Source organism: Mya arenaria, chromosome 9, assembly GCF_026914265.1.
Source record: "Mya arenaria isolate MELC-2E11 chromosome 9, ASM2691426v1".
NCBI classification, from domain to species: Eukaryota; Metazoa; Mollusca; class Bivalvia; order Myida; family Myidae; genus Mya; species Mya arenaria.
In genome coordinates this window covers 11,239,270-11,267,187 of record NC_069130.1, presented here as the reverse complement: position 1 = coordinate 11,267,187, position 27,918 = coordinate 11,239,270, and the positions used below count along the sequence as shown (strand labels likewise).

The window sequence follows — 27,918 nt, the reverse complement described above, 5'->3', positions numbered from 1 at the left end:
TGCATGTTTGCTTACTTAAAAATGTTTTAACCGACCAAATATTACCTTTCAGTTATTTTTTTTGTTTGATTAGATTAATTCTTACTTTTCTTTGGAGAAATACTCGGTACGAAAAAGTACGGGGTTTACTGTAACGTACCGTACCGCTCTACAACAGCGTGGAGCGAAATTCAACAGCAGAATATTTTAGGAAAACATTAAAACGAAGGAAAGGTATAAGCTATGTGTGTTAACAATATGTTATATATGATTAATCTAAACAAATAAAGTTCAAATGTTCCAATGACATTATTTTTAAATGCTTGGTATTCTGTTAAAAAATAAGCGTTTCGTACCCATCTGTTTCGTATCATAAATTTATTTCATTTCGACATATTGTGAAGTTCTAACCCTTTTTATATCATGTTTTGATATTAAGTTTTTTTAGTATGCCACACCCATTTCGCATAAAAAATATCAAAAATGTCACAATGAAAGGGGCGGGAGGGGGTTGTAGTCTAGTCCAAATAATTGGGCTAACAGACAAATCGGCCCCTTACCAAATCGGCCCCTAGCTCAAACGGTTACCTTTTCGGCCCCTTACCAAATCGTCCCCATCACGTAGACGTTTCGGCCCCTGATTACCGAGACGTTTCGGCCCTTATTTTTATTTTATTTCTAAATATAAGAAAAAAAAACATGTAATTTCATTTTTTTTATTTTAATAGACAAAGCTATACTGTATAAATGCATACAAAGGTATAGATAAAAATAGATTTAAAGAAAATATCTGTACACTTGAAAACATGTAAAGATTTCTTCACGAGATATTTTTATAAAACGAAATAGAGTTGAAGAAGAAATGTTTAAACTTATTTTTTTTTAAATAATCTTTAAATATTATACAGAACTATGTTGCTAATAATATGTATAATGACATGTCCATTGTCTAACATCAGACTTGACCAAACACCAGATGCCTTTTAAGATGGATATTGATGGATAATGATTTATGAACAGAAGAGAACATATATTTTATAAGAACTATTATTCAGTACATCTTCTTATTAACTACAATTTAATAATAAATAAACAAACACATGGAAAGAAAGTTATACATTTTATGAAATTCAGTAATTTATATTCAAATCAGGTAAGGATGAAAAAAAACTATTATTAATCTTATATTGAATACGTATGCAACACCATACTGGCTTAAAAGGTGTTTTTAGACAGACGGTCTTATGGCGAATTGTCATTCCAAAGAGGTATCAGGCGTTGGTATTGTGACACTCTGTGTTTACAAGCTTATAAATACGTCTACAAGGATTGTTCTGACTTTCCCAACCGCTAATTCTCACACTTACAGAATAATACCAATCAACTGTAAATAACATTAACAAATTAAAGACAATTATTCATTCACACGTTTTTGAATGTCTTTTTCACACCCACAACACTTACAGTTTGCCTTGCAAAGAACGCATGGTTCAAAGACAATTTTTCTTTGAAGTCTTTAATGATCAATTAATAATTAACAGTTATAACAAATAAACTTTCTTAGATTTTCTAACATTTTATATATAGTTTTATAGTTATTTAGATTTTAATTATATTTTTTTATATCAGACATATCATTGTTTTTCATGCATATTTGTCTATTTGTTAATTTAAATATGTTATTTACAACTTATTTACAGATCTCATTGACATTTATAAGACGACCTACAATGTTTTTCTTTATACTCAAGATAAAAAATAAAATAAAATTAAGGGGCCGAAATGTCTCTATTGAAAATCACTAAGGGGCCGAAACGTCTCGAGTCATTTTAATTAAGGGGACGAAATGGCAGGGCCGAAACGTCTTAGGGGCCGATTTGGTAGTAGGCCGATTTGGTAAGGGGCCGATTTGGTAAGGGGCCGATTCGTCTTGATCCCAATAATTGTACGTTGACGGATTTTTGTAGATTTTTGATATGGCAAATCCTTCACATACAAATTGTTTAGTATCAAAAGTGGGTAGTTGTTCCGATCAGGATTCCGGGTTAAAGCATATAGCGTCTATAAAATATCATAAAAACAAGAAATATTACCAGATAATGTTATTTTATATTAGTTCCGTATACAAAAAAATAAATATCCAACTTAAAATTATGAGTTTGACGGCTTTTCTTCATTTCATTCTGTCAAAACATAATAATATATACATGAAGGGCACCTGTAAGGCTTTAGGGCACAGTTTTAAATCGCTCGGAACATTTCGGCCATGGCCGAGATGTAACGATTGTACAACGAGGTCTTTCTCGAAGCTTTGTCGGAGGAGGCCGAGCTATTACGATTGTATCGAGTTGTTCCCCTTCACATAATTGTTGTCTGTGTCAGTCAACTTTCGTTTTATTGGAAAGGTAAACAACTTGTTTTAATGCAATTAAATGCTTGTTTAGTGCAAAATAACATTTCACTTACATGGTAAAATTTGAATATAACTCTTTATGATCAATTTCAACCAAAAAATACTTCACTTAAAACAATTTCAATATTTTTAAAACACCCCCGTTTTTTGCACATTCCCGTTTAGACGTTAGGGATTGGAAGAATCCCGTATAACACGTCTATTATTTTAGACTAGGTTGTAGTCCACCTAAATGGCCGTCAATGAGTCTTTTGACGATTTTTAGACTATGGCAGAGTTACAGGGATACACATTAAATGTCAAAATAATAAAAAAGTATCCCTGATCGCTCATTATTGTAGCTAGAGGGGGTTGGGGATGTCAACATCAATATTTAGCCACAATAATGTATAAATGAGCTTATAGGCAACTTTTTTTAACATTTGGATATTCATTTTGTTCCCTAAATGCCACAGGTCGACTGATTCATACCAATGTAAAATATATTTTTTAACTGTAACTCCACAATATTTAACACTGCATTGTTTAATAAAAACACAAAAGTTAAACATAAATTATTTTTGGCCAATACCTTTCTCTTATTACACTGTTGAAACACAAATTTAGATTAGATCAATCTGTTAACAAAGCATCACCATTTTTTAACTATCTAGCAGGTGCCTGTTATCTTTACGCTCAATATACTTAGCGCTTGGATCTGTCATTCTTGGCTAGGAAAACAAGAAGTGGGATATGGATGCGTAGAGTCGCCAAAACAAAAATCTTCAAAGATTCTGAAACGACTGTTTATATGGACTAATTGTTATTTTAGAGAAAGCTTACTTCATTTTCATGATAAAGATAGTACCTAAGTACTGTAAAAATTATTTTGTTCTTTTCAGGATGCCTGCCAATGTGCTTGTGATAGGAGGAGGTGGGCGTGAACATGCATTGTCATGGAAACTTGCTCAGTCATCAGAGGTCAAGGCCATTTATGTTTCCCCTGGCAATGCTGGAACTGACAAGTGTGGGAAGATAGAGAATGTTGGTATGTGAATGTAATGTAAATGCAGTACAACTATTCATACTTCAAATCCCAGAGATTGTGACAATTTTTTATATTTTCAGGCTTGTTGGGTTATAATCTCCTTTATTTAAAATAAGATATGAATTAATAGTAATTAGGCTTACAAGTTCGAGGTAATCTTCGATGACTGAAAATGCTAAAGGGATTTTAAAATTGGGTCAAATGGTTTTGGAGAAATTGATTAATTTAAATTTTTTATTTTTATTTTAAATATAACTTCGTGCAAGTTTATAAAAGGCAGTTTGGATTAATTTATGTCTTTATTGATGTGTTGCCTAAAATGCTTTATTCAATGAAGAATTTTTTAATTTTTTTGTGTATTAGCTCTTGATGTGAAGGACCATGATAGCATTGCCTCCTGGTGTCGGGAGAAAGCTGTGGAGTTAGTAGTGGTTGGACCCGAAGATCCGTTAGCTGCTGGCCTTGCAGATAGCCTTGACAGTCAAGGTATGATTGTGTAAATGGGTGAGATGGTGTAGTTGTACATTGTGTCAAATTATCTGTAAAGCAAAGCTCCCTTAGGCTATTGGGTTTGAAGCTTTTAAGGTCTTGAGATTGCATTTAAGCATGTACAAGTTGTTGAATGATTACCGCCCCTTTCAGTGAGAATCTCAAGAATGTATTTTATTTATATCAGCAAGGCTGCTTTCACAAATTTAAATTTCTGTAACTGTTAACAAGAGACAATCATGTGTGTGTGTTGTCCATTCTCATACACCAGAGTGATGATGCTATGGTTAGATTTATCATTGTCAAACCTCTGATGAATGAGAATGGTAATATTAGAATATTACTGTTTTAGATTGTGAGTACTATGAATGTTTTATATGTAAAAACATATTGATGTACCTCATCAATACTTATTTAATTGGTATTCTAAATGCACAGAGTTAAATGCCTTTTATACTCTTGAAATCAAAACAATCCAAAACATTAACATACCATATTATGTATACCATCTTGTATTGAACATTTAATTCTTAAAGGGAAGTAATTATGATTACTACATGTACTATGCTTGTATTGATCGATTCCCATCATAAGTTTAACACAACTTCTCATGTTGGTGTAGTTTGGGCTAGTGGCCTTATATTACCACTTAAACAATTGCCTAGACTAGACTTGTTAAGCACTATTTTGAGGGGATACTACAGTGTATGGGTAACTACAATGTTGTTATTACATACTTTCTGCTTGAAACAAGAGTAGCAGTTGCAAGCTTCAAGTCTTAATTTAGTGATAATAGTTACTGTCCTTTTAAGTCAAAATATGTTTAATTTCTTCTTCAAGGTATCAAATGTTTTGGCCCCAGCGCTAAGGCTGCCCAGATTGAATCAAGTAAAGTATTTGCCAAGGAGTTTATGGAGAAACATAGCATTCCTACTGCCAGATATGCTAGCTTTACTGATGTAGACCAGGCCATACAATACATTGAAGGGTAAGGTGTTTGAATATACATATACTTGTTTTATATTGTGAAACTTTCATGGAGGTTTACATGAACATAAATAATGCCATGGCTTGGCATGGCATTAAATAGATTGGACACTTTTTTTATAAATCATTAAGTTTTCAACTTATAATAAAGGCAAAATCAAAATCCTCATGCATTACAATTTCAGGGCAGATTTCCCAGCCCATGTTGTGAAGGCGAGCGGGCTGGCCGCTGGGAAGGGTGTTGTCATAGCAACCAACAACGAGGAGGCATGTCAGGCTGTCAGAGATTGTCTGCAGGTCAGTGCCACGATGATTGTACTTTCACACCATTTTAGAAATGATATAAGCATTTTAACATTACTGCTTTGAGTTTCTGCTCTGTTTGTTTTGGCAAAGTATTTGTGCACATGACTGTTTTCACAATTAGATATATATATATGCATATACATGTACTGAGCAAGCCTCATTACTCCGGCTGCAGTAATTCCTGAGGTATACCTCTCAGTGGGCAGAGGCAAGAAGACAGGTATTTGTAATCTCTTATGGTAACCTCGTTATTAAAATTCGTTCATTATTTGTTTATATAGGAGAGGAAGTTTGGTACAGCTGGAGAGACGGTAATTGTGGAAGAACTGCTGACAGGAGAGGAGGTTTCAGTAAGTAATATTTCAATGTTAGCACTACTTTTAAACAACAAGGAGGAGTTTTCCCATTTTTCAAATTTTTGTTAAGTTGTACAATTTATAAATCTTCTAAATCAGGAAAATCTATTTGATTATACTAATTTAGTTTAGCTCATTTTTGAAGACAACGGAAAGCTGCATAATATGAAAAAAACAGAGTTTGTCTTATTGAGGTGCCATGAGAAAGTACCCTGGTGAGGAACAAACAACTTCTTGGGTGAGAGACGGGTACCTTTTCTACTAGACCACTCTCACTCATTTATTTGTTTGATAGTTTGAGTTGATGTAAATAAAAATGAATTGATTACATTTAGTTTGTATCATTTGCGATTTGTCATAAGCTATAAATTATAGACTAGTAATTGCATGTATGAATACTTTTCAGGTGTTGGCATTTACAGATGGAGAGACTGTGTGTATGATGCCACCTGCTCAAGACCATAAGCGTCTACTGGACAGAGATGAGGGGCCTAACACAGGAGGAATGGGCACAGTCTGTCCATATCCGAAGGTATGTACATATTATGTTAGACTGGTTGTAACTATAATTTTGAAGACCAAAGCCCTGGACCGTTAGCGTCTTCTTGAGTGAGAGGAGGGGCCTAACACAGGAGGAATGGGCACAGTCTGTGACAATAAGACTGGTTTATTAAATGTTTGGACTGGCTGCTTTTGGTTGTGACAAAAACTGTAACTTAATTCTATTTTGATGCCCTAGAATCATAAGTATCTATTTGACCGAGATGGGGGTCCTTACAGGAGTTATAGCAACCCCTTTATTTTAAGGTATGGAATGGTTTACTAATGGTTTGGTCTGTTTCTTGTATACAAGTTTTTATACATCCTCCCCATAATATAAATGTGTTTCTTACAGAGTTAAGGCTAGTTCATTTACATGTAGGTTGACCTGTATACATGTACATGTTTGTCTAAGACGACTTGCAAACATGAGCATACATGTACGATATGTCCACTTGCATACACCTAAGTCCACAACCACTTGCAAACATGTACATGTATATCCACGACCACATGCATACATGTACATGTTGGCCCACTTGCATACACCTAAGTCCACAACCACTTGCAAACATGTACATGTATGTCCACGACCACTTGCATACATGTACATGTTGGCCCACTTGCATACACCTAAGTCCACAACCACTTGCAAACATGTACATGTATGTCCACGACCACTTGCATACATGTACATGTTGGCCCACTTGCATACACCTAAGTCCACAACCACTTGCAAACATGTACATGTATGTCCACGACCACTTGCATACATGTACATGTTAGCCCACTTGCATACACCTTAGTCCACAACCACTTGCATACACCTAAGTCCACAACCACTTGCATTAACCTAAGTCCACAACCACTTGCATACACCTAAGTCCACAACCACTTGCATTAACCTAAGTCCACAACCACTTGCATACACCTTAGTCCACAACCACTTGCATTAACCTAAGTCCACAACCACTTGCATTAACCTTAGTCCACAACCACTTGCATACACCTAAGTCCACAACCACTTGCATACAGTACTGTTAAGACCAAACTTGACAGTAAGTGCACATCGTGTTCACTATCAGTTCACTTCGTAGTGCACTAGGGTAAGACAAGGGAAAGACTAAATGGAGACAAGGGGCTGACCAGATAAGGCTTCTTCAGTCTATAATAAATGCTATCTTTACAGTGAAACTTAGAATGATGTGTTTAGTTTCAACAGATGTTTTAATGTAAACTATTTTATTTAATAATTATAATCAATTTTGACCTTTCATTTTAACAATATATAATTATATGATTGATGTTGTTTTATAAAATAAAGTTAATTTGTCAAACATTTAGACATTTAAATGTTTTTGTTTTCTTTATAAATATGCATTGCATTATTTTCATATTAATTGATAGCTTTAATTATATAACTTTGGTTCTAAATAAAAGGGTTTCATCTTCAAATACTTTTATGACATAACATTCACAGGAGTTCATGAGCCTTTCTTTAAAGTTTCACAAGGTGATAATTACACGTTGTTCGTTATTTGTAATAGTTAATTATCAAAGTTCACGCCTTATATATTGTTCCAAGCTCAAACTGTGAAATTGTTGTGCCATTGTTGATTCATTCAAAGGATATATTAACAAAGATTTTCTTCCAACTCTTTTGAAACTTTCAATTTTATGTTTATTCTTGTTTAACAAATGTGTTCGGATTTACGGTGACAGCCTGACAGCAATCATCATCAAATAAGTACACCATTAAATATTATAGTATATTTTCTACATTGTACCCAGATTTATTAATTGCATTTCTAATTTGATACACATAATAGATAAACGTATATTTTAGGCATTTTGTATTATTGGTTATGCTGCTCCATTATTTAATGAAATACTATCCATTGAAGGCTAATTTAAGCCTTCTTTAAGAGCCCCCCCATAGTACACTGTGTATTGATTTTTATCTTTATTGCCTCCTGCTAACTATCAAATGCTTTAGACTAAGAATATGAGTAGTATTATTTATAATATCCCATTAAAATTATTTATATTTTACAACTTAAATGGAATAAAACCCTTTTTACTTTTTTTGTTTATTATTTACTCCCAATCAGTCAAATTAATACATTTGCTATGCATATATGTTTATGCAAGAAGTGGTTGTGTATTAATGAGCTAATGCTATTTTCTACTCTAAATGTTGTCATCTTTAAATGGCCCCAAGCCAATAAACAAATACACAGGAAATTGGCCCCTGCAATGACACTAGTGCAATAAACAAGGGATACACAGCAGACAATTAACATGACAACCATTCCTAAAACTAGGCCTTTGAAGGAAACTCAATATATTTTTTACGAATTTTGTTTTAGAGAAGAGATGCAAACAAATATGTTTTAATAAAAGATGGAAAATAGTTAATTTTTATTATATTTTGTGTTGCAACTGCATAATAAAATAAAAATACTATTTCTTAAAGTGACACTTTTATTCAAAATCAATACATACACATGAATAACAAACATAAATTTTGACTGATAAACCACTAACTACCTACTAAATTAGGCATTAATGGAAAATATTAACTACTGATAACAAGATTGTAACCGTGAATTTAACAGCAGAAAGCGCAAAAAATATTAAATGATTGGTGAATGCTAAAAGATTTACTGTACACTACTGTAGTCTACAATAGTCTCATAAGGTAGAGATAGCGTGTTTATGCTCATTTCTTTCAAATTAAATTCGGTACCCTTATAAGAACCATTGTTTTTGACATTTATTCATCCTTTTTGGAATATCAAAACAATATTATTAATTTTGGTAAATTTTATTCTGCATCTTAAATGACACTTTTCATCATTTGTTAATCAAATTATTAAGAGTGGAGATATTTAATATTTACCATGCACATCATGTATTTTAACATCAAATAGCAAGTTTAATATGAAATAATATTCATTGTAATGCCTGGTTAATGGTTGAATGCATAGGATAATTTCATCTTTTGCCATTTTGAATGTTATCACAGCAGGGTTCCTGATACTTCCTGTGTATTGTTTATTGGCTCTGACCTATTGGGGCTAACACTGTTACAATGGGTAATCTCATTACAAAAGTATGAATAAGCATTTTATCATTTTGCTGATATTCAATCAATTTTAATGCCTGGTTAGTTGGCCATATAGTATCACAATTATATTTATAACACTCTTATTTAAAATATTGGCTAAGAAATAATTTATTTAAGAAATGTTTTATTTTTATTTCATCCGCATTAGAATTAAGAATTGACAAATATGACCAGTAAATGACGGGTCCCCTTTTCTTCAGTTACTGGCCCGAAAAAATGATTTACATCATCAGGTGTGGGCTGAGTGTGTGCGTGTTATGGACAAAAACAATGTGTACTTGTGATGAGTTGTTGGGAAGAAATTTGACATTTCATCTGTTCTAGCTTACGTCTGTTAAGGGAGCAAAACAGTATTATGTGTTGTAAATATTATGATAGAAATAGTGCTGTTAACTGTATATACAAAGCATTCAGAGTTAATATTTTGTTATCACTTAGTGACTTAAATCAAATGTCTGAATTACAAAAAATTGTCATAATTGTTCAGATGTTACAATAGTGACACAAGTATATTATATAACACACCTGTTTCAAAATATTGGCTTTCAAATAAACTTATTGTATTTATTTTAAGAAACGTAATATTCTTTTTTATCAACAATAAAATAAAATTAAAAAATATAGTACATGTATCCCCTTGTCATAATTGTTCAGATGTTATAATAGTAACATAATTATATTATATAACACTCCTGTTTCAAAATATTGGCTTACAAATAAACTTAATGTATTTATTTTAAGAAATGTAATATTCTTTTTTTATCAACAATAAAATAAAATTGACAAATATAGAAACCCCTTGTCTTATAAGCCTAGTACAATGGCTTTACATCATAAAGTCATCAGTGAATACTAAAAGATTTTGTCACAAGTTTTGAAATGAACTGGTAGAGGAAAAGATCTTATCAGTGATATAAAATCAATATAGTAAGGCCAATCTCAGTGGACCAGAAAAATCAATACTGGCTTATCAAATAAACTACAGACTACATTAGTTTATCAATAGTGCACAAATTGTTCACTAGTAGTTCACTCCTAGTGCACAAGGGTGTAAAGTTTGGTCTTAACAGTACTGTAAGTCCACAACCACTTGCATACACCTAAGTCCACAACCACTTGCATTAACCTAAGTCCACAACCACTTGCATACACTTAAGTCCACAACCACTTGCATTAACCTAAGTCCACAACCACTTGCATACACCTAAGTCCACAACCACTTGCATTAACCTAAGTCCACAACCACTTGCATACACCTTAGTCCACAACCACTTGCATTAACCTAAGTCCACAACCACTTGCATTAACCTAAGTCCACAACCACTTGCATACACCTAAGTCCACAACCACTTGCATTAACCTAAGTCCACAACCACTTGCATTAACCTAAGTCCACAACCACTTGCATACACCTGAGTCCACAACCACTTGCACACACCTAAGTCCACAACCACTTGCATTAACCTAAGTCCACTACCACTTGCATACACCTAAGTCCACAACCACTTGCATACACCTTAGTCCACAACCACTTGCATACACATACATGTAGGTCCACGCTCATTTGCATACACATACATGTAGGTCCACACACATTTGCATACACTGTAACACATACATGTAGGTCCACACTCATTTGTATACACATACATGTAGGTCCACACCATTTGCAAATACATTCATGTAGGTCCACACTTATTTGCATACACATACATGTAGGTCCACACTCATTTGCATACACATAAATGTAGGTCCACACTTATTTGCATACACATACATGTAGGTCATACACATACATATAGGTCCACACCATTTGCATACACATACATGTAGGTCCACACTCATTTGCATACACATACATGTAGATCCACCCCCATTTACATACATGTACATAAAGGTCAACACCCACTTGTATTCATGTACATGTAGGTCCACACCCACTTGGATACATGTATTTCCATGCCCACCTGCATACATGTACATGAAGGTCCATTTGAGCTTGCATAAATGTACATGTCGGTCAACTTCAACTCACATACATGTAAATGTAGGTCCACATCAACTGACATACATGTACATGTAGATGTAGGTCAACTTACATGCATGTACATATTTTGCACAAATGATAAAAAGTGTACTGATTAATGTCTGTTACTAATTTTGAATATTCGAAGGTTGGATTCTCTGACCTAAGGAAAATCAAGGAAGAGATCATGCAGAAAACTGTTGATGGTTTGAGGGAGGACGGAATACCTTATAAAGGTAGGAATGGCTTTTAAACATTGGTCTTTGAATTTTTTTAAAATTTTATATTTCCAGACTTTTTTCCCTTAAAGTGTAGCCTGTCCACTTGCTTTGCTCTTTTTTGGAAGAAAAGAAGTTGGGGTACTAAAATGTTTTGTTATAGTGTTGGAATTGTTGTCATGCAAAAAACATCATGTGATCAGTATAAATAAGATATTCACATGAACAATTATGAAATTGAATCTCAGAATTGGATGTATTGCCAAAAAGTAAAGTTGGATATGTAACCAAAATTGTTTTCTGTCTGGTGTAATATTGTTTGCTGTACAATCCACTTCAGGGGTGTTGTATGCGGGTCTGATGATGACCGAAGATGGACCCAAGGTGCTCGAGTTCAACTGTAGGTTTGGTGACCCGGAAACACAGGTTGGAAAATGTTTATATAACAAAATGCAACAATAAACTCTTAGTTTTTGAAGTATGAGATAAAAACTTATATAGGTTCAAAGTAAAGAAGAAAAATAAAAACTCCAGCTAATTTTAGCCAGACTTTATATGATTATTCCTTTCTTCATGACCATTTATATTTACAATTAAAAAGCTATCTGGGCAATTCAATGTCTGATAAAGTTTAAACTGTTTATCGTTTAACCAAACTGTTTTTGACAGGGATTTCTTAGGCCACTATAAATTAATTGCTAGATTTTCATTCCCACCCGCCCCCTCATTTTACTGCAGCCCCTTAAAACTTTATTGACTTGAAAAATGTGGAACTGTGGTCTGAATTTGGGTATCGGTCCAGTGCTGTCCGAAAACAACGTTTATTAATACCAGCTGGTGTACATGTAAACATTCACATGTAAAAAAGAATTGGATAAAAATCTAGCAATTAGTTCATATGTTGGCCTTACAATGGTTTTATATTTTCTAGGCAATTCTACCCTTGATGAAGTCAGACCTCTTTACAACATGCCTTGCCTGTGTGTCTGGAACTCTAAAAGACAGGGAACCTGAGTTTGACACCCAGAAGAAAGTCCTGGGAGTGGTGATGGCCAGTGGGGGGTACCCGGGGACTTACAAGAAAGGATGCCCTATTTCTGGTATAATATCAAGATAAGCATCATCAAAATTCAACTGTGACAAGCAAGAATATGTCTTATAGTATGTTTAAAACCATAAGGAAATATAATGTCACTCTTTCCTGCCACTAAGAATAGAATGGCATGTGTATACTTCTTTTTGTGTGACAAAAGCATGGGAAAAAGGGATTAATTTGACCAGCAGCGTATCCTACTTTATTAAATTCTGATTAATAATCAAATGACATGAAGGTCATTTAGTTAATGTTGACCTTTTAAGTCTTTACTAGATAAATGATAAGCCCTCCTGTAAGGCCATACATCCAATTCTAAAAAAGTTAAAAAGATTACGTCAAATAAATGGAGTTTGAGTAACTTACATCAATATATATCAAAAATTCAGATTTTGTAAAATATGTAGCGTAAATTCCAAATGCCATGAGTACTGTATAGGTTATTTTGCCAAAATACAGGAAAAGACATTTGGATTAGGTAATTGTAGTAGATATTATTTTTTTATTCCCCCCCCCCCCCCCCCACACACCTTCAAAGAAGAGGGGTAAATTGCTTTGCACATGTCGGTTGGAAGGTTGGTCAGTCAGTACGTCTGTAGACCAAAGCTTGTCCAAGTGATAACTCAACAATTCCTGGACCTTTGGTCATCAAACTTGACATGAAGGTTGGGCCTGACCAGTAGATGACACCTATTGATTTTAGGGGTCATCGAGTCAAAGGTGAAGGTCACAGTGACCTTAAACAAGAAAAGCTTGTCCGAGTGATAACTCAACAATGCCTGGACTTATGGTCATCAAACTTGACATGGAGGCTAGTCCTGAACAGTAGATGACCCCTATTGATTTTAGGTCAAGGTCACAGTGACCTCAAGTGCTAAAAGGTTGTCCAAGTGATAACTCAACAATGCCTGCACCCATGGCCCTCAGACTTGACTTCGCAGTTGGGCCTGACCAGTAGATGACCACTATTCATTTAAGGGATCATCGGGTCAAAGATCAACGTCATGGTGACCTTGAACGCAATCTCGCCATTTACTTTACCTATGGTCATTAAACTTGACATAAAGGTTGGGCATGACCAGTAAATGACCGCTAGGGGGGGTGGGGGTTGGCATAATATTTGACAAAACATCTCTTGTTTACGTTATATTAGTTGAATGATTATACTGTTGAATACATATAGGCCTGGAAGAAGCAGAAAACCTGGGCCTCACAATATTCCATGCAGGGACCACAATGAAGGACGAAACCTTGGTTACCAGTGGAGGGCGTGTCCTTGCTGTCATGGCAATGGAGTTGGACTTCGAGACTGCAGCAAGTGCTGCACAGAAGGGGGCAAATATGGTGAAATTTGACGGGGCATTTCATAGAAAGGATATTGGCTTCAGGGTGGTGAGCAGGTAGGACTTGCCTTGTTCTTTGTGTAAAACTTTTAAGTAACTTGTCGATGGTGAAAGGAGGTTTAATGTTTACCAAAATGAATATTTCTTTTTATAATATACCCATCATAAATCCACACGCAATACATATCGCAAAATACAGTAGTCCATATTCCACTCCAGTGCAATTCGGCCGTATTCCACTCTTGTGACGTCAATTCATAACCAGTATCGTTGCGCGATGTTAAAATGATGTCATAAAATAAAATAGTGCGGCGTTTAAATGACATTTATTATGAAAACATGTGGCTTTTAAGTGATCTAACCAGTAATGTATAATTATAATAAAAGCGTTATTAGTACTGCGTTTTGATCCGGAATGCCGTATTCGACTCTCGTGAATTTTTCAGATTATGATTTCACTCGGCTTGCGCCTTGTGAAATCCAAATCTGCAAAAATCCACCTCCCAGATCAAAATGCAGTACTAATAACCCTATTATATTTATCTTCTCAAAAGGAGGCATGTAGTATTCGCACTATCCATACTTCTGTCTGTCTATGGTAAAAAAAGCTGTTAATGCATATTATATTTGCATTGTCCGTCCGTCTGTATTGTAACTCAAGAAATAGATACAATGTAAATCATAGGGAAGAAAACCCATGTACATGAAATATTAACTTTGATCACAGATTCAATTTTATCCAGGTCCCTGCATACACCACCTCTAAGTTACAAGGACGCCGGTGTGGATATCGCTGCTGGGAACAGTCTAGTACAGGCCATAAAACCAATGGCAGCGGCTTCTAATAGGTAAGAGTTTACATAAATGCCATACAGTATCCCCTGGATTTTTAAGCTTGACTATTCGAAGAATAAGACACTTTAAAGCGTATGTTTCACACCTTGGTAAGGTTTTGCATGTTAGCACCTTCAAGTCATTTTCTCAGCAAATACAACATGTATTGCATTCAAACTTAAGAATGTAATATTCCCAACTATCCAACCTACTTAATTAATGAAGTTAGATAACACTAATTTGAATATAATGCAAATAATGGGCCTTTTCATATATATCAACTTACAAGTTCTGGTTAAAGATTTTCATGTAAGCACACATAGGTTAATATCTCATTACCTACTTGATGTTTTGCATTGAGACTTTATTATTCAACTTCTGGTTAATGTTTTGCATGTAACCACATTTCATTATCTCAGCAATTATATTATGTATTGTATTGAAACTTTATACATGGACCAACCATCCAACCTTCTTAATTAATTAAGTTAAATAACTCTATTTTGCATATAATATAAATGTTGTAAACTATTAAAGGTCTGGATGCATGGCTTCCCTGGGAATGTTTGGTGCCCTGTTTGATGTGAAGGCAGCCGGTTTCCAGGATCCAATACTGGTCTCCGGAACAGATGGTGTGGGAACCAAACTCAAGGTTTGTCTTACGTTTTAAGCAGCACTATTGGTACAATCAAAACTCGCTGGGACCTTGGGAAATACTTTGAGATAACAAACATTTCATATAACTGAATTCAAAACAAGTTTAACTAAACCCAACACATTTGAGTTCGACTAGAATGTTGAGATAACAGAGTTTGACATAGCAAGTTTTGACTGTATCTCATTCCAAAATTTAGCTTAAAATAATGCTTCCTGGAAGTCAAACTATTGCGAAGTAACAATAAAATGTCATCTAAAACAAAAAGGAAACATTTTTTTTATGGTTCATCAAATGAAAAGACGAAATGCTGTCTCACTGTTCATATGAACTCACAAAGGTTGGGGATTATAATCAATGAAGAAACACATGGAGAAGATACACCTCTTTCATTCTCTTCAACATGCAGCAGGTAACAAGGCTAATTTATGATACCTTAAAAACTTTAAACATGAGATGGTAATTTGGTATTGGTCAGGTACCAGATACTTGGATTTTACCCTGGTACTGTCCAATATATACCCAGCCCACTGGTATTCAGGTATCAATGTTTTTAAAATTAACATCTCATACTCAGTTTACTTACTATATTCGCCCCAGATTGTGCGGACTACAGGATATTGACTTTGAACTGGTTGCCTTTGTACATACATGTAATTATGCCAAGAACACAATAGTATTTTGACATCATGTGTTTTAAAACTTCATTTATTATCCAGATTGCTCAGATGACAGGGAAGCACTCAACAATTGGTTTAGACCTTGTCGCCATGTGTGTGAACGACATCTTAGCACATGGTGCTGAGCCGCTTTATTTCCTGGACTACTTCGCCACAGGGCGACTAAATGTGGGTGTGGCTAGGGATGTTATACAGGGGATTTCCGAGGGGTGCAAGCTAGCCGGATGTGCTCTTGTTGGTGAGTATTGTTTGAAATACTCTCCAAAACTTAAATCTAAGCTCAGTTTTAACATAATATAATAAGAAATTCAATTTTGTTCAACTTTGTACAAATTGAAATATATATTTATTTGATGTTATAGCGAAGTGAATTCTCAAGTTAAGAAAAATAGGGTTTTAATAATTTTAAATTGAATACAATTGTCATGAACATGTAGATTAGGGATAGGTTTTTGTTAGTGATTGCAAGAAAATCTTTTGTTTTCAATAGTAACATTTACATTCATGAAAGTATTATTGATTTAAAGGGGCTAGACACACGATGGTACAACTGCAAGGAATAAAGAAAAACTTCCATAAGATTGACATCATTGTGTACAGCACATTAAATCTTACTTACTAATTTATCACATCGCCTGTGACACGTGCATCTTTCACAGTTTTTGCAAATTTTTCCAAATCAACATATACTGGGATTGTCTACTACTATAAACCCCAGTAAGTTTAAAAATAGCATCAGTATATTTATCTGTACTCTTAACCAGATATGATTTAAACTGGAAAACCATTATGCACTATTTTCAAACTGGGAAACACCGATGAGACAGCAACATGATTGTTGCGTTTATTATTTTAATCATGTAAAATGATGTATTATCAGCATCCTTCTAGCTTGCATTTATATTCTAGGCTTGTTTTGAGGAAAAACTGTATTTACCGATTTTGGGTCCTTCTGGTGTCCAGCCCTTTTAACAACTCTATGTTTTGTATGCATTCAGGAGGTGAAACAGCAGAAATGCCGGGAATGTACCAACATGGAGATTACGACGTCGCTGGTTTCGCAGTGGGAGCAGTGGAGCGAAACCGGATCCTGCCAAGGGTCCAGAACATCATTGCTGGGGATGCTGTGATTGGATTGGCTTCCTCTGGTCTCCATAGCAACGGGTTTAGTCTCGTCAGGAAACTTGTGGAGAAGTTAGAGCTCAGATATGATAAGCCATCGCCCTTTAAGACTGGCAAATCTCTTGGTATGGATTATGTAACAGTTAAATGCATACTTAATATACATGATGATCACTATTGAGCCCCAAAATGACAGTGAATGTTTTTAAAAAAATAAAAGTAAGGTTATTCTTACTTTTGGCAATAATGGGCTGTTTAGAATTAAAGGATATGGCTTACTGTGACAAATAGGTCTTTTAATATAATTAAGCAGGACATAGTTACTCTGTAGGACTGTTTCTCCGGGTAATTCTGTGCAGGTGTCTATCTTCAGTTTTTATATGCTGTTCATAGAAAGGAAGGTTTGATAGTTAAACCTGTTGAGCATACAGGTGGGCGGGCATCATCTAATATGTAATCGGATCCATAAGTAGCCTTGTCAGATCATTGCCAAATTTGGTCAGAATGTGTATTGGTATAAAATCTTAGACATGTTCGATAAGTAGCCATATAGCTCTAGTTGCTCCAGAGTTATTGCCCTTTTATCATAGGAATTACCTAAAATTTAAATGGGTCTTGTCCGTTCAATATATTTAGAAGCATTTGTTCAATCATCACTCAATGTAGTCAGAATATCTTAATCAGGTTTGATAACTAGCCATATTGCCGGAGTCACGCCAGAGATATGTCTTGAATTGGTATGTCCACTGCCATGCCATGTTCACTCTCTAAATTGGGTAACATCAGATATCACCAAACTAGGTGTCCTATCAATAGGATGGAAGTATTTTCCGACAGTTGGTGCTCTTGTTGGGATAAATGGCCTATATTCCTGGAATTGGGAATTGTTGTTTTTCAAGGTATTGGGAATTTTATGTAAATACTCTTGTATTAAAATTGAATATACACAAATACTCAAGATTATTAATCGTTTATTTGTGGGCTTCACAACTTCAAACAGAATGCTTGAATTGTAAATAAGCAACAACAATATAACTATTTCTTTTTCTTTTAGAATTTCTGAATGGAAATCTGTTAAAACATTTGTGAAAAAGACTTTCAGTTGACATTTGAATTATAATCGAATATTGTTTATAAAAATGGCCCCAAAAACCACATTGTCTGTCCTAGACCTTTTTACAGATTCAAATACTTCAAAAATGTACATTTATTTTGCAGGAGAGGACCTTCTGACACCAACAAAGATCTATGTATCCTCTGTCCTCCCTTTGATGAGAACAGGTGACATCAAAGCGTTTGCCCACATCACGGGTGGTGGTCTGGTGGAGAACGTCCCCAGAATCCTTCCTGATGGACTTCGGGTCAGGCTGGATGCAAGCAAGTGGGAGATGGCTCCCGTGTTTGGTTGGCTATCGGAGAAGGTGAGTGTTACAGGACTGGAGATATGTTAAATATAGCTTATTTGTTTTTATGCCCCCGAAAGTGGGCAAATTAAAAATGCACCATCTGTCAGTCTGTCCTCATATCCGTCCGTGTGTGCAACATCTCGTGTATGGGCTGTAAGTGTCTCTTGTATGGACTTTGTTCTATGAAATAACTTGACACATGTGTTCGGCATACTAAGACGATGTTTTGTGTACCAAGACCTGTGATCCCACCTTTATGGTTAAAGTCACACTTATTGTTTGAATACTATGGAATGCTGCATATAAGGATACATAAGAGTATAGTTGGTCGTTTACGGGCTGTAACTTTCTCATGTACAGACATATTTTAAAATAACATGCCACATGTGTTTGACATACCAAGACGACATGTCACGTGCAAAACCCGTGTACATTTATAGCTACAGCTGTATTCAGAAGTACAGCTACAGATGTACGTTTATAGCTACAGCTGTATTCCGAAGTACAGCCACAGCTGTACCTGTACATTCATAGCTACAGCTGTATTCAGAATTTCAGCCACAGGTGTACATTTATAGCTACAATTGTAGTTTGGAACACAGGTGTTGTTGAAAATCAGCTTTGGGTGTATATGAGGCAATAATAAACAGCTTCACCTATGAGTAAAATACAACAATCGTAAATTAAAACAATAAAATGCAACATTCTGTTGTGAAGTAACAGCTTTGGCTGATGTTATTGGCGCCCAAAACAAAGCCACAGCTGTTTCTATGTTTTTTCTTTGGAATATAAGAATTGTTCTAAAATACATATACAGCTGTAGCTATATTTGCTAGGTCATTGTTATCATATTGCAACTTTTGAGCCACTTTGTATGTCATAGTTTTGTTCTAAATTAAAACATGTAATGCATCATTATCAGGGAAATATACCAGCAGAAGAGATGGCCAAGACATTCAACTGTGGTGTAGGGGCAGTCCTGATAGTTGACGCCTCTCTGGCTACACAGATTACTGACCAGCTGATGACCAGTGGAGAAAAGGCTGCAGTCATTGGACAAGTGGAGAAACAGTCAGGTAAGTGACTGACCAATAGAGGTACTGTATTGACCACTAGACAAGTGGGGTAACATTCAGGTAGATGACTCCGGGCCATGGGCATATAAATGACCACTCAATTTCTGGACCTTAACTGATATTTCTGGACACCTTTCTGACCGGCCAGATAACTGACCAACTAGTGACCTGTCTGAAGAAGGCTGCAGTCACTGGAAAAGTGGAAAAACCGACCAGGGATGTTGGAAGTTTTGCCTGTCCGAAAAAATATTCCCCTGTCCAAACAAACATGTTAACAAAAACATTAAACAAAAAAAATCAACTGATTTTAATGCTTTCCTGATTTTATTGAAAAGAACAACAATATAAACACTACATAGACATGTCGTTTAGTAAAACTAAAAACACTTCGTCTCGCAAAAAATATTTCAACACGCCCGCCATTAAGGTGTTTTCCATTTTTGCGGACTTCCAGTAATTCTACCAACCATCACCATTTTGTCTAAAGCTGAAGCATATTGAGTGCGGATGAATTTGATTGTGCCTTGTTGCCAACCAAAAACCAATCAAAACAGTTAATGCTGTTACGGATGCATCGTATTTACTCGTTTATACCTGACAAACAACATTATGATTCCATATCGGAAATGGCCGGCTTTTGGCAAAGTTAAGTGAACACAACTATCAATGTAGGATTGACTTACTACCGCTATTAAAGGCAAATAATCAGCAGACTATTTTTATAGACATTTTGCTTTTAGGTACCTGTTCGCTATTTAGTCGTCTAAAAATTTCTTGCTCATCCGGACCGTCATTTACAAAAGAGCTGCCGGCAGTACAGAGTTTGCTGGACTTGCCTGGTGGACCCGCACATTTCTGGAAGACTGTTATCTTATTAACTATACACCAGATTAGTTTAAACATATTGCACTTATGGTGAACTAGTAGTGCACTTGACGTGCACATTTGAAACTGTCAAGTTTTATCTTAACAGTAACTGTACCATTAGAGAAATACATTGTTGGGGCCTTATCTAATGCAGTCGAATAAGGTAACACATACTTATTGGTGTGTTTCCAGATAGTATTACAAAAGTATTGCTATAAATTAGATTTCACATCATTCCATTCAAAAACATATTAACAATTTCTCATTTTTGTGTTGTATATGGACATACATAGGTCCTACAGAAAAAACAACATTTTTGTTGGGACAATGTCTATCAAGAATAAGTTGACCCTTTCTTTCAGTGGCCTCATGTGAACGACGTGTGATTATTGAGCGCCTCCCCCAGGCCCTGATCAACTGTTGGCGACACATCCCCGGGGTCAGTCGCAAGAAAAGAATTGGAGTTCTCATCTCGGGATCAGGTGGGTGGTCTGTGTTGATGTCATTAATTGAGTAATATGCATGTTACAGTCTGGTGGGTTATGTATGGGTTTTTAGCTCGACTATTCGAAGAATAAGGAGAGCTATACTACTCACCCAAGCGTCGGCGTTGGCGTCACCCCTTGGTTAAGGTTTTGCGTGCAAGCACACATAGGTTATTATCTCAACAACTACTTGAGGTATTGCATTGAGACTTTATACAATGGTACTCAACCATCCAACCTACTTAATTAACCAAGTTTGATAACTCTACTTTGCATTTAATGCCAATAATAGGCCTTTATTATTTGACTTAGAAATTCTGGTTAAGGTTTTACGTGCAAGCACACATAGGTTAATATCTCAGCAACTGCTTGAGGTATTGCATTGAGACTTGATACAATGGTACTCAACCATCCAATCTACTTAATTAGCCAAGTTAGATAACTCTAGTTTGCATTTAATGCAAATAAAGGCCCTTTATTATTCGACTCAGAAATTCTGGTTAAGGTTTTGCATGTAAGCACACATAGGTTAATATCTCAGCAACTACTGGATGGAATAGTCGAGCGCGCTGTCTCTGTGACAGCTCTTGTTTTATGTTGACATAGAAAATTAGCAATACACAAAGTGGTAAAATATTAAAAGAAAAAAAAAATATAAATTAGTAAAATTATGTGCTCTGTTTTGTAATGAATATAATCGTACCATGTCACATAGCAATATTTTATTTAATGCAATTGACCAACGAAAGAATATTTTTAGCTTGTCCGTTTTTTCAAAGAGAGAAAAGTAGTCATAGCCATGGTGTCATTGTCCTCTTAACTTTGACCATTAGTCTAAAACCTTATATTCAATTTTCAGATTATGTTAGACAATAGGTTCATGTTAAGGAATGAATTGCGGGGTTGACCAGCCCAATTGCGTTCATATCCCCGATAATGACATCAACCCTGCAATTCATTCCTTATATTTACACCAATAGTTCATTATTTTATTCAAGAAACGTTAAAAAAATACTTCTTTTCATTTCGGATTACCTTTCAGTAATCCTTTCTTACCCATTCTGTAAATAGGACGACCCGACTGTTACCGGAAACATTTTTTTTCAAATGACGTCACAATACGCGGGAAAAGATCAACCACTTGAAATCACTAACGTAAAATTGAAACACTTTTGGCAACAAAACGTTTAAAATATAATAACTTAGCACTTTCTAAAATGTGGATTTATTTTTTACGGGACCTGCTGACACAATACAAACAATAACAAGATCAATAGTTTGCATGAATATTGTTATGCGATGAATTGCGATCCGAACATATCCGAAGATGTTGCGTTCATCGATTGATGAACGCAATTGCCGAAAGGCAGTTCATTTAAGGAATGGAAGTTGAGGTGTAAATATTATAGCATGCAAGGTCCATAACTCTGGCTTCAATAATTAATGATAAAGTTATGTATCTTGTTTGGTAAGAAAAAGAGGAGATTTGGCATTTGCTCTGAGGCAATCTTGTTTAATAAACTTATTTTGATGCAAACAATGTAATTCACATTTTCTTCTCCTAATTTCCAGGCACAAACCTTCAGGCTCTGATAGACTTTACCCGGGATCCAATGAACTTTAGTGCAGCCGAGATTGTACTGGTCATCTCCAACAAGGCTGATGTCCAGGGGCTAACCAGGGCAGAAAAGGCCGGTATTGCTACAAAGGTAGGGGATGGGGAGACTGAGCTTGTATTTATGGACTATTTGATAACATACATGTAAGTATTGCTAACATTAGTTTTGTGTCATCCTCAATAATCCTGATGCAGGGCTTCTAAAAACCGGCAATTTGCTGGTCTGGACCGATTTTGACCAAGCCAAACCGATTTTAGTTTCAAAAAGTGTTGAAAAAATTGGTTCAAAAGTTTCTATTTTTTTATAATTGATGTCCAAAACAATTAAGTCAGTTATAAATGCAGAAATTGTAATCAGCAAACATTCTTGGGTCATTCACATATTCAAAATTACTCACCAATAAAAGTGTCCTAGTTACCATCAGACCAATGCGACCAGCTACTTTTTCCGCTAAGCTGAACACTAGCTGAACACTCAGTATCTGTTAATAAGCAGACGCTTGCAATCAGTCCAATCACGTTCAGTGGTAGGTCCCAGAAGACACAATTAAACATTAAATGTGTTAATTATGTATAGGGTTTAAAGGCACTAGACACCAGATGATACCATTTCAAGAAAAAAAAGGAAATTTTCAAAAACTTCAATTAAATTGATATTGTGTGTACAGCGCATTGAATCTTACTGATGTACCAGATCGCTTAAGACACATGTTTTCTGCAGTTTTTGCGTATTTTTACTTTTGGAAATTTACTGGGTTTGTCTACCACATAAATCCCAGTAAATTTAAAACTAGCGTCGGTCTACGGTCTACGTATCTGTAATTAATTACATGAATTTCACATGCTTAATATACACACTATAAACTGGGAAACCATAATGCAAGGTTTTAAATGGGTCAACTCAGCTGATACAGGGACGAACTATTCTTTTAATTATGTTAAATGATGTATTATTAGCCTCATACTGGATTGTATTGATAATCCAAGTCTTGTTTTGAGGAAATACTGTATTTGTTGATTTTTGGGCCATCTGGTGTCTTGTCCTTTTAACATAAGTTTTGAATAAGATGGCCTTGCTACAAAGGTAGTGGAAGCAGTGGGAGACAGATGTATTACATGCACTGTATTAGGATGATTGTATAAAACACTGGAAGTATTTTTTAATCAAGCAGTTGTAGCAATAATTTTAAAGCATTAAAACAACAATCTATCTTAAGTGATAAACCACAAGAACTTTGTTAGACATGAGGAGTTTGACTTTGCCCTAACTCACAGGTTTGTGGTGGATTGTGTGGAGATTGCTTGTACAGTTAAAACCCATTTGGCTCAAACTTCCAGGGACCGGTGAAAATACCTTGTGACTCGGAAAATTCGAGCAAAGCAGAAATGCTTACCTTTAGTATAAAAAAAATGCTCCTTTACATCCAGGTTGAACCAAGGAGAAGTTTTAGCCAAGGGAGTTCAAGTCGACGTGGTTTCTCTGTATTTAATTTTGAACATTTTAACACCATTCAACACCAGGTTATAAACCACAAGAACTTTGGAAGTCTTGAGGAGTTTGCCTCTACGCAATATCACAACTTAGTGGTAGCTGGTGTGGAGATTGTCTGTATTTAATTTTGAACATTTTAACATCATTCTATCCCAGGTTATAAATCACAAGAACTTTGGAAGTCGTGAGGAGTTTGACTCGGCCCTACATCACAGCTTAGTGGCGGCTGGTGTGGAGATTGTCTGTCTGGCTGGGTTCATGAGGATTCTCTCTGGTTTGTAATTTTAGTTTCACAGTAATCAAACAGTCTAGAATGTGCAAATTATCTAATTACTAACAATGGTTAATTTTCATCAAGTGAAGAACTTGAAAGAAACCTGTTATACTTGTTCTAAAGTAGGTAACAAGAAATATGATGTTTTCAAAATTGACTATTAAGGTTTGCTAGCATATTTGCTATATAAATAACGTCTGTATAATTACCAATTCTTTGATGAGCAGATTTAAAATTAAAAGGCTTGATAAAAATCACTTGTTTTTAAAGCATTCTTTGTTTTAGTATATAATTTATGTTAAAAAAAGTGAACACAGTATATTTAAAGTGTTTTTTGTTTTTGTTTTTTTGTAGGTGAATTTGTGCGTAAGTGGTTGGGTCGCATGTTGAATGTCCACCCGTCCCTCCTGCCCGCCTTCAAGGGAGCCGATGCCCACTGGCAGGTGTTGAAGGCAGGGGTCAAAGTGTCCGGGTGTACCGTCCACTTTGTCGCTGTAAGTAGGATGGCAAAGTTTCTAGAGTAACCACAACATGTAGAATCCAAAATGTGTAAAGCCAATATTTTATTATTTGTTATACATGAATTATTTATAATTTGCAAGTCCCAAAGTAAATAAAGACCAGGGATATCCAAAGGAGAGTAAATGAAACCCTGTCAGAGTGTGTAGTCCATCCTGCAAATCTTTAGTTTTAACTTTGTAATAGAAACTAAAATGTTTTTCTGAACTGTTTTAACCATTGCAGGGCATAACTTTGATCATAGAATGTTCAAAATAATGTATATGAAATTTATTGGTTACAATTGAATGCTAAACAACAGCTACATGTAAATTTATAAAACTGGTTAACCGTTAAATCTATGGTTTGGTTAAAGTAGGACAAAATATTTATTGATTGGTCAATGTTTATCTAATAATAACTGTTGACCAATCACATTGCTTTTATGTGCTAACTAGCATTAAGATAACCTGTGAATAAATTTAATATCCAGTTTTAAACAATTGGCTGCACAATCATTTATCATTTAATAGTATTCAGACTCTGGGAAGAAATTGTTTGCGGTGATATTTTGATTACTAATACTTAGATTGGTTCACAATATTTCTTCCAGGAGGAGGTTGATACTGGAGCCATTGTTGTCCAGGAATCTGTACCAGTCTTCCATGATGATACTGAAGAGACCCTTTCAGAACGGGTAAAACAGCGGGAACACAAGGCCTTCCCGCGGGCACTTGAGTTACTGGCAAGTGATCAGGTGAAGATGGATCCCGCGGGAAAAATCCAGTGGTCAACATGAGAGTTGAGCGAGAGTTACATGATAAAGAGGGAGATAGCTTTATACATGCTACATGTACTATTGTGTTGTCTATTTTCTAATCTATTTTGTTAAAGACAATCATGTTCTGTTACAGACAATCATTTTCAGACCAAACACCTCACTGGAAACATACTGGATCCTTTGATTTGAATAATTTGTGGACATTGTAGGCTGGTTAAGATATATATTTTACAAAGGAACGTTGATCAAATGCTCCTGACCAAAACTGTAGTTTCAACTTGCCAATCCATGAAGTACATGTAGATTTATATATTCTTAAGTGTTCAAATATTTTTCTGAGATATGAATCTATATTTTCATACCATTACACTTTTTTTCTGAGGAATGAATCTGCGTTTTCCTACCATTACACCATTTTCTAAGGAATGAATCTCAAGTTGTCATACTATTACACCTTTTTCTGAGGAATGAATATGCGTTTCCATACCATTACACTTTTTTCTGAGGAATGAATCTCAAGTTGTCATACCATTACACCTTTTTCTGAGGAATGAATCTGCGTTTTCATACCATTACACTTTTTTCTGAGGAATGAATCTCAAGTTGTCATACCATTACATCTTTTTCTGAGGAATGAATATGCGTTTCCATACCATTACACTTTTTTCTGAGGAATGAATCTCAAGTTGTCATACCATTACACTTTTTTCTGAGGAATGAATATGCTTTTTCATTCCATTACACTTTTTTCTGAGGAATGAATCTCAAGTTGTCATACCATTACACCTTTTTCTGAGGAATGAATCTGCGTTTTCATACCATTACACTTTTTTCTGAGGAATGAATCTCCGTTTCCATACCATTACACCTTTTTCTGAAGAATGAATCTCAAGTTGTCATACCATTACACTTTTTTTCTGAGGAATGAATCTGCGTTTTCATACCATTACACTTTTTTCTGAGGAATGAATCGCAAGTTGTCCTATAATTACACCTTTTTCTGAGGAATGAATCTGCATTTCCATACCATTACACCTTTTTATGAGGAATGAATCTCCATTTTCATACCATTACACTTTTTTCTGAGGAATGAATCTGCATTTTCATACCATTACACTTTTTTCTGAGGAATGAATCTCAAGTTAGAGTATAATTACTCTTTTTTCTGAGGAATGAATCTCAGGTTTTCATACCATTACACTTTTTTCTGAGGAATGAATCTCGAGTTGTCATACCATTACACTTTTTTGTAAGACCGATCATTTCTTCCAGTCTACACACTTTCATTGCGAGAATCACTTTACTGTCTGTTTTTGTGTTCCTTACGAATCATGGCAGACACAGGGATTACTTTGTCGTCCGTATCTTTAACACACTTTTGTAAAGCTAGTTGAAGAATCTTTTAACTTTTTATGACTATTGACCATGGTCCAAACTTAAACCCTATTGCTTTTTGGGTCAGATTATATAAGTCTAATGTCAAGGTCATGGTAACCTTCACTAGAAAAATGATGGGCACTTCCTATAGGCAAAAAAATTGATTCCCAGAATTCAGGTTGTTCAAAGATAGGTTGTATTTGTGTTTCTGAAGGATTGACACCTGAAAGTTATTGTTGCCTGATGTATGTCTCTTGAATTGTGTCAGCTCACTGTCATATAATTCTTGAATTGCTTAAAGCTGCATTCTCACCGATTGAACGTTTTGACAATTTTTTTATTTTTTGTCTTTGAACGAGCACATTTTTGCGTAAATATCTGCAAACCAGAGTGTAAAAAGACTGCTGACTAAAGATCAGATCGCAGATTGTCATATTTCTGTTCCAAATTTGATCTTTTATGCATTTTTCTTAAACCGTTAGTAAAGGTTTAAGCCATAAAACATCAATATTTTGGAATGAAAATATGTAAATCTGCGATCTGATCTTTTGTCAGCACTGTTATATCACTAGTTTGCAGATATTTACGTAAAAACTTGTTCATTTTAAGACAAAAAATAAAAAAAGTTGGAAAAACGGTAAATCTGTGAGAGTGCAGCTTTAAAGTGACACTTTTATTTGAAATCAATACTTACACATGTAGAACAAACATAAGTTTTGAGGTAAAACCTTAAACTACTTACTAAATAATGCATTTATGGAAAATATTAATTACTGGTATTGTCTTTAATAGCTGAAAATGCACAAATATTAAATGACTGGTGGTTCCTTAAAGATTTACAGTGAT

General features: G+C 35.1%; 1 protein-coding gene across 1 annotated transcript; it reads left to right on the top strand.

Annotated features, from left to right (window-relative positions):
• The first annotated feature begins 128 nt into the window (after positions 1-128).
• LOC128245652 (trifunctional purine biosynthetic protein adenosine-3-like) lies at positions 129-27,645 on the top strand. The gene is made up of 22 exons (XM_052963861.1): positions 129-213; positions 3,274-3,419; positions 3,783-3,905; positions 4,749-4,896; positions 5,081-5,192; positions 5,483-5,551; positions 5,964-6,089; positions 11,402-11,489; positions 11,812-11,897; positions 12,403-12,571; positions 13,748-13,964; positions 14,651-14,755; positions 15,279-15,393; positions 16,116-16,314; positions 17,075-17,323; positions 18,417-18,619; positions 19,527-19,680; positions 20,910-21,029; positions 22,605-22,741; positions 24,299-24,416; positions 24,771-24,910; positions 25,528-27,645. The coding sequence occupies exons 2-22, from the start codon at positions 3,275-3,277 to the stop codon at positions 25,711-25,713; spliced, it is 3,009 nt and encodes a 1,002-aa protein (XP_052819821.1). The 5' UTR covers positions 129-213; position 3,274; the 3' UTR covers positions 25,714-27,645.
• Positions 27,646-27,918: the final 273 nt, after the last annotated feature.